Genomic DNA, 8,202 nt, shown 5'->3' with positions numbered 1-8,202 from the left:
TCCCTGTTTAACCCCCCAACCCCTGTTTACCCCCTCCCTTGTTCACTGTTTAACCCCTCCCTGTTTACCCCCCCCCCTGTTTACTCCGCCACCCATGTTTACCCCTCCCCCCTGTTTACCCCCTCCTCCCCGTAATTTAAATCAGCACTGAAACATTCAGTAAAATAAGTCGTTTTTGTTCCGACTTTCGATACGAAAGTAACGGAATATTTGTGCTCGGGGTGGTTTGTTTTTCTTCAGACAAATTTCGACTTTTTAACTAGCCATTTTTGACGGATTTTTTTTTTATCATTTAAAAGGTATTGTTGTCCTGAGCTCAAATTTGAAAAGATATTTCACCTGTGATCATTTTTCGTAAAGTTTTGAGGGTTTAAAGATTGCCATTTTGGCCATTTTGACCAATTTGGGACAATTAACGCGCGATATAATTCGCGCTATTAACGCGTAAGCGGAGATTTAATCCGTCTTATAAATCGTTCCAAATTGGTTGAACGAAGCTTATTTGCCATAATTGATTTGTTACAAGGAACGAAATCTCTTTTTGTATTTTATATGGCGTGTGGGGGGATGATTTTCATAAAAATTTTCAAATTTTAGAAAAAAAAATTTCACTTTATTCTATTTCATTTAATTTTTTTATGTTATTACTGCTGCTCCATAAAACTTAAAAGGCAGTCGGAACATTCAGGGCTTCGCCCCGATACGAGCAGTCTTGTTTATCTTGATGTTCGAATGGCAGAAAGTATGAACACAATCATTTTCCAGGTTTCATTTTTTTTTCGATTTTTTAACTTGTTTGGCTGATTTATATCTTTCTATCATTTGATCTTTCTGTTTACAAGAATTTTTCCGGTTTAGTCATTTGCAGGTCGAACTCGTCTGGGAATTTGATAATCGGTGTTGAAAATCCAATTGAAGAGCTGCAGACTTTTCGAGGGTCCAATATATCGATCAAAAAAGTCTCTTCCATCTGATGTGTAAAACGTGGAGATCCATCCAGAAATCATGCGCAGACCGAATGTGATCAATTCTTGAGCAAACCAGATCACCACGGCCCCTGAAACAATTTTTTTATACTATTCAACACAACTACCATCTATTAAGGCGAGGCAACAACTCGCCGCCAGTAAAAAATGTTCACAAGCGACGATTTGTAGTCATTTTTAGGGTTCAGACATCACCAAACATCCACAAGTTCATAAAAAGCCTGTCAAGAAAAAAACCTGCCGAAGGATTTTTTCGCTCGATTGACTTCCGGAAAGTTTCCGCCACAGAAACAAAACACGACAAAACACCATCTTGATTGACAGAACTCCTAGAGCTTGATACTAACCATACCAATCTCAAGAGGGATTTTAATCAATTTTTCTTTCGTTTCGGTTTTCAAAAAAATTGGGATTCTTTATACATAATGTGAAAACTTCTTCAGTCCAATATTTTTAGGAGCTCAAAGTAAAGTAGAAAAGACTACAAAAAAAATCGAATAAAATGAGTAAATTTAAAACTAAAGCACATCCAAAAATCGGAAAAATTGCACAGTGCAATGATATAAATTGATGAAAACAAAAATTTAACTTACGAAAACAAGCTGGCGATAAATAAATACTAAAGGGCAGTAGTGGAATTAGGGGGGGGGGGGTATTGCGGACGCCCCCTTCAGGGATTCGACCCCTGCGGACCCAAAGGGTCCACCCTTTGCACTATTTTGTGACATCAATTTTTGGCTGACTGACTGACTGACGATTTGCCTTCGACGCCAATATATACTAATTTTGAAGGGGGTTCAAAATTAGTATTCCCAAAATATGTATAATTTTCCAAAAAGTATATGAAAACGCCTTTTTTGTCCTATTTTTTGAAAAATTTGCGGGCGGCGCAAAAAGTTTGGTCAAAATAGGGTGTCTTGTCCCTTTTCCAGTTTCCCCCCTTTGACTTTTTCGGAAATTTAATATATGAGAACTTATTTAGAATGACTTTTCATGTTATGAACTGCATTAACACGTGTCAGCGTGAACAGGTGAAAAAAATTTCACAGTATTTCTCACAGGCAAAATGCGGTGTGAACAATTTTTGAACAGCTTTATTTTCAAATTTTACGAGGGGGAGGGAAACTGGAAAGAAGTCGGTGTCCTATGTGATATTGGAGAGCTTAGAAAATCAGCAATTTGGTCGACCTAGAAAAAAAGGATAGAGAAAAATTTCAAAAAGAAATGAAAAACCAATGCCCTACCCCCTCGAGAAGTTCGTAGATCAGCTTTCATCAACTATGACAAACCTTTATCACAGATATTTCATTGAACAATTATAACGACAAATTATTTTTGAATACGGTTCAATTTGATTTACTTTGATTAGTTTTGCCAAGTTTTTTACCGTGAACAGAAACGCTTCAAACTAATAACAATTTCATGGTTGGCTCCCTATATATAAAATAACCTTCTACATAAAACAATGAACATAATATTTACCACTTTCAAATAGATTTCAAACTAATATCAAAATTTTTTCGTGAAATACAAACTCAATTAAAACGTCTCCAAAACAAAACAAAAGTAGTCAAAAAGAAGAACAACCAAGAAGTAGAATTGAATTTATATATATGAAATGTTTTGGTCTGAAGAAAAAATAGAGTTAAATTTGTTGAACTGACATAACAAAAGAATAGGTCTGATTCATATATCGATATGCAGACAGATGAAATTAGGTTTTCCAGCGTGTGAAATAACTTAGCACCACTGGTGGGCGACCTTGGCGCCACTGCAGAAACTGCAACAATGGATGCAACGTATAAACAAAGTATATTGTATATGCGTGGCATCACATATCCGTAAATAACGTACTCAAAACAAAGTTTATTATTTGAAAACTCAAAGCTTAAGATACAGTCAAGTTTGTACAGAGTTTTAGGCAGGAAGTTTACGGTTGCTGCCACGAAACTGATCTTTGTAAAACATTCATTTCGGAGACTGCTTTTTTGGCGACGAGTCTGATTGTAAGAAGTTTACGACGTTTCTCCGAATAGACCGATAATTATTTGCAACCGGAGCGGGCAATCAAGAAGAGGCAGCAGATTCTTCCACTTCTTTCACAATGGCGAACTGCGCTTCCGTATCGGGATGGAGCCCCTGTTCCGTCCTGACGCCCTGGCACTAGAAGATTAAGACGATTGCGAGTCGATGTCGTCCTCTACCGCGGATTGTGGTGGCTGGGGTTGACCCGCGGTGCCTGAAGGAACGGGATCTGACATCGCGACTCCTGTAGGAACTGTTTGGGAATTTGAGTCTCCGCGGGGGTGTCTGAAACTCTCGTGGTGGCGTACCGGGATCGAAGAGTCTGGCCTCGTGATTCTGCGGGGTCGGTAGCCGACAACGTGGCAACAGAACTGTTCGACCCATTAAGACACACCATTGGCGAATCCGAACGCGGAATTGGGTACAGTGGGGTCGATATGGTGTTTGAGGTACTACTTGTGCCGGAAGTAATTCAAGAGGGACTGAGTTGACCCTCACTGCCCGACTAGGATTTGACATGGTGAGTGAAATTGTCTTGCTGCATCTGGAGTATCCTAATAGAACAAAAAACACCGGCGGCTCCACTTTCCAGTCCGTTTGCGTGGTGCTGATACTATTGAAATAGGGCACCTCTGCGAAGTCTGTCCGGCCCTGACTCCGTGTATGGAGGCTGCTGCTGTTCTTTTAGCTAAAATCTCACGGTTATCAAAGTTGCGTTTTAGAGAGATATCATTCTTCCGAAAAAAGTTCCCGTTTCCAAGACATAAGTGTTGTTAGTGACATGAACGATCTTGAATTTTGTTATTCTATAAAGTGTTTTTTCAGACTTTACGTCTAGGCACTTTCTGAAATTGTTCACACTGTTAGGACTATACAACAACGCAGACTCTAATTACTTGTAACGATAGGTCTTGGGCGCGACGGGCCTGGAGAGATCAAATATTCTCTGCTGGAAGCATCGGCAGCACGGTCGTAAAATTTCAAGGTACTCTTGCTGAGACCACTTTTCAGGGCATTGGTAAGCAATTTCTTGCGGGACCCAAACACCCGCATCAATCTGCGCCCCGTCTCCACGATGATATTCCGATTCAACTGACTCCATCGATTATCAGCTAGAATGAGGTCCTCGAGGACCTTGTATTGCTGCGTATCTGCAATCATTTGACCAGGGACCACCTTTTTGAAGCGCGGAGCCACATATGGGCGGAGTGAACCATGTTTCACCACTTTCACTTTGTCCGAGCTGTAGTTGTGACTGTGACGACATTCCGGTTTCAAGAGGTTCCGAGCGAGGGTAGTCTGATCTGAAGCATTAGCAAGAATCTTATACCTGGCCAAACAAAGTTCCGTGTTTGGATTTCCTGAGGTCATCTAAGTTCGTATGAAGGACATGATTGAGGCCTCTGTAATGAGGGCTAAACGCCTTGGTACCCAGCTTAAATTTCATCTTCTGAATTGTCCGTTCCACTAACCAACAGCCACGATGATTCGAGAATGGGCAGAAAATTTGTTCGGTTCCGAAATTTTTTGCCAAAGTCCTGTAGCACTGCGTTTTTAAAACCTGAGTCATGGTCTGCGCGAATAGATTTTGGTGTGCCGTGCATACCTCAATATGCTTCTAGGAATTTAACATTTTTTTTCAACCGGTAATTTTAGTAGGTAGAACAGACGGGAATTTTGGGAACCGATCTACGGCTACCAAGATAAAAACCTTTTTCCCTTTTACGTCCTGCAGTGGGCTCCCAAAATCTAATTGTAATTCCTCATTAGGAGAAGAGAGAGATGGAAGTGGGAGCGAAGTAATCGCTGCTTTAGTCGATTTAATGTTCTTACCAAACTTCGTGCATTCCATGCAGATCTGACACTTTTCGACAATCTGTCGACTCAGGTAGGGCCACCAGATGTACTCGGCCGCCTCGATCATGGCCTGTGGTCCGGGATGAGATCGGTTTATTCGTGTCAAAATTGCCGACACAAATTTTAACGGTATCGCCACCTTGTTGTCAATGAGGATGCAATTTTCCGCTATCGACGCTACTGGCCAGAACTGGGCGATGTACAGACCCTGTTTGGAGAAGGTTTGGACATCATTGTCCAGGATTGCTCTCTTCATCGGTCCGAGGAACTTATTTTCCCCCGTTAACTTTGCCAGTAAACCGACGTCTAACAGACGGCGTAGAGCCACAATCACCTTCTTGTCCTGTGAGACGAACGGCCTCGTTTTGATGGAATATACTCCCTCTCTAGCGCGTAGTTGACGATCCCGGTTAGAAATTCGCCTTCGCCGGCCCTTTTCAATGAAGGACCTTTTTTTCTTGGAGGTCCATACCAATTCCTCCTAGCCTGAGATATCAGAAATAGCAGCCACATGAGTCTGACTAGAGGGCGAGAGCGAACAGGGTTGAGAGGAGCCATCTCGACAAAAGTAGGAGCTGGGGTGTCTTCTGTGTCATTACTAGGGCCCCGCGGGAAAAAATCGCCAAAGTCTAATAAGTTCTCTCAATTTGCCGTATTGTAAGTAAGGCGGATGCATTTAGAGCAGAGGTCATATTGAAGTTTGATTGGCCAACTGAATTCTAGTGAACAATAAAGCAAAACTGCTTTGAAAATGACTGGAAATGATCTTGACTTCTTGCAATTTGCATTGTAAAATCTGACTGATTGAACACGAAATCGCATGATCGGTCGCCCTCTTTCAGTGTGGTGCTTTCATTGCATCTTTTTTCTCATTGGCTTAGGGGACCCGCCATTTTTATGCAACCGATTGAACACGAAATCGCATGATCGGTCGCCCTCTTTCAGTGTGGTGCTTTCATTGCATCTTTTTTCTCATTGGCTTAGGGGACCCGCCATTTTTATGCAAATAATTGGTAAAAATTTTCCATCAAAATACACCACTCAAGGAGTGGCGAATAACGCGAAACCAAACTAGGCTCTGATTGGATCAAACTACTTGACAAACAACCAACGCCCTCTCGCGGTGAAAAACCGCTGATTTTCTCGTAAGACGACGACAAAATTTGGTCACACCTACCGGCGCTTCACTCAACATCTGGCTGTATCTGATTGGACAAAATTAGACTATCTAGGTTTTTCGCCCTCACGCGCTCTAACACTGAAAACACCGTTGCTATTTGTTCGATTTACTGAGGCAGAAGCCTTCGCCGGTATACTATTAACGAATGTGCTGTCGCCGGAGCCCGATGACATCGCTGCGTCCTCCCTAATGGAGTTACATGGTTGAGTGAAACTTTGTCTCGTTTTTATGACAAACAACTCATCATAAACTGAACTGGGAGGTGCTTCAAACGTAGGATCTCGGGAAAGATAGTCAGCCATACCAAGAATAGCACCAGGAACGTGCCTGATTTCGTAGTCGAACGTTAATAGCCTATCCGCCAAAAGTCGTAAACGTGATTGATATGATTTATTCCCTTTTTGTTCTTTTATGGCCGAAATTATGTTTTTGTGGTCCGTGAGTATTTCGGACCTTTTGCCGAGCAGATATGTGCAAAAATGTTCACAGTAGTTCAAGTTCATTCGTAAAACATTTAAGTTCCGCTGAATTAAAAACTCGCGAAGCGAACGAAATAGGGACCGGCAAACCTCAATCTGCTTTTTGTTCCAGGCATGCTCCTAGTCCTCTGTGGCTTGTGTACCACTTCGCACGAGTCTTCTGTGCAGGTTAGAATCAGTATTTTTACAATGAGAACCAGAGTTATCCCGAACGCAGCTTCTTGAGACTCATTCCAAATGAATTTCCTTTAATTGCAAAGCTTTAGAGAGTCGCGAACTCACACTTAAGATTGTACAGACTGGGCATAATTTTCTCGAAGTAGTTGAGAGTACCCATGAAGGAACATTTGGGGGAGTAACCGATTGAATGTATATCAAATCCCAGCCAATCTAGCTTATCCACCACAAACTCAGATTTAGACAACTTCAAAGCAAAACCTTCTTTATCTAATCGAGACGGGACTTCATGGAAAATTTCATTATGTTGTCACAGCGTCCTTTTAGAGACCACAGGAATATCGTCTATAAAAAAGCGAGTTCCCTGGGTACCTTGCAGCGTGCAGTCCATCAATTTTTAAAACTCGGTCGGCATATCCGGTAAACCGTAAGCCCAGTGTTGAATCGGTTTGTTCCTGTCGACTCCCCACAAATGATACTGAAATTACAATGACTACTCGTCGCCTTTGAAAGTTTAGTCTTAATGAACCGATATTTTGAACTAGTGAGGTGAACCAAACCGAACGTGGGCATCACTGGTAATGATCTGGGCGGCAGAGTCGATTAATTCGGGAATATTTGGCTTTTGATACTTATTGTTCGAGATTTGCGCTCTAAGGGGTTTGGCATCCATAGCGAGTTTAATTGAGCCATCTTTTTTGCATTAATCATTATGGGGTTCATGAAGTGATCCGTAGTACATTTGTCTAAGTTCGTAATATGACCATCCTTGATCAGCGCCTTTAATTCTTCGGAGTTTTGGTCCTATATGTGGATGGGCACCTTCCGACCTTTAACCTATCTAGGGACTAGTGGGTCCATGACAAAAGTGTGTACTTGGTGAGATTTAGACCTACATTTTGAAAGCACAGATGAAGAAAGTGAAACCGGAAGGTTAGTCATTATTATAAGAACGGATATCCCGATAGTAACACCTGATGAGTAAGCCACGAAATAAATGACAGATATATATTTTATCCACATAAGAGACAACCTCCAAATCGTCTTCACCAAAAAAAGGTTTCCACAATACCATTTTTTTTGGAAAGCTCAAAAACTAGAGATCTCAACCTCCAGAAATATATTTTTTAATCGACTAAAGCGCAGAATCTAACATCAACAATATTATCACATGAAAGCTATTCACTCGTTACATCCAAAAATCATATTCTTTTTTCATTAGATAAATTAGCTACAGCACTACGAACACTTTATGGAAAAAATCATTTATGATTCTCCAAGAATCTCCAAAACTAGAAAACAGACTAAAAATTTAATGATATCTCTCAAACAAATATTTTGTATTACAGATATTAATCATCGCATAATGAGCTCCTTATTTATTACAACATACATATCAACAATAAACATAGTCAACAATAAGTTAGACATTAAAGACAAATAAACACCGAAAAACAAAACTTCATTAGCAATTTTTTAAAAAATGAACAATCAAACC

At 40.8% G+C, this 8,202-nt stretch overlaps 1 protein-coding gene across 2 annotated transcripts in view; it reads right to left on the bottom strand.

Moving 5' to 3' along the window:
* Nucleotides 1–562: 562 nt before the first annotated feature.
* Nucleotides 563–8,202, bottom strand: part of LOC134851606 (uncharacterized) — a 113,303-nt gene continuing 105,663 nt past the window's right edge. For both annotated transcript variants that reach the window (XM_063867755.1, XM_063867754.1), the window contains exon 4: nt 563–1,057. In XM_063867755.1, the coding sequence (XP_063723825.1) occupies nt 855–1,057 (203 nt within the window). In that variant the 3' untranslated portion in view covers nt 563–854. The remainder of the gene's footprint in view (nt 1,058–8,202) is intronic.

Source organism: Symsagittifera roscoffensis, chromosome 7 (assembly GCF_963678635.1).
Source record: "Symsagittifera roscoffensis chromosome 7, txSymRosc1.1, whole genome shotgun sequence".
Lineage (NCBI taxonomy): Eukaryota > Metazoa > Xenacoelomorpha > Acoela > Convolutidae > Symsagittifera > Symsagittifera roscoffensis.
Note: the sequence above shows the minus strand (reverse complement) of the source record. Positions and strands in the feature narration are given on the sequence as shown.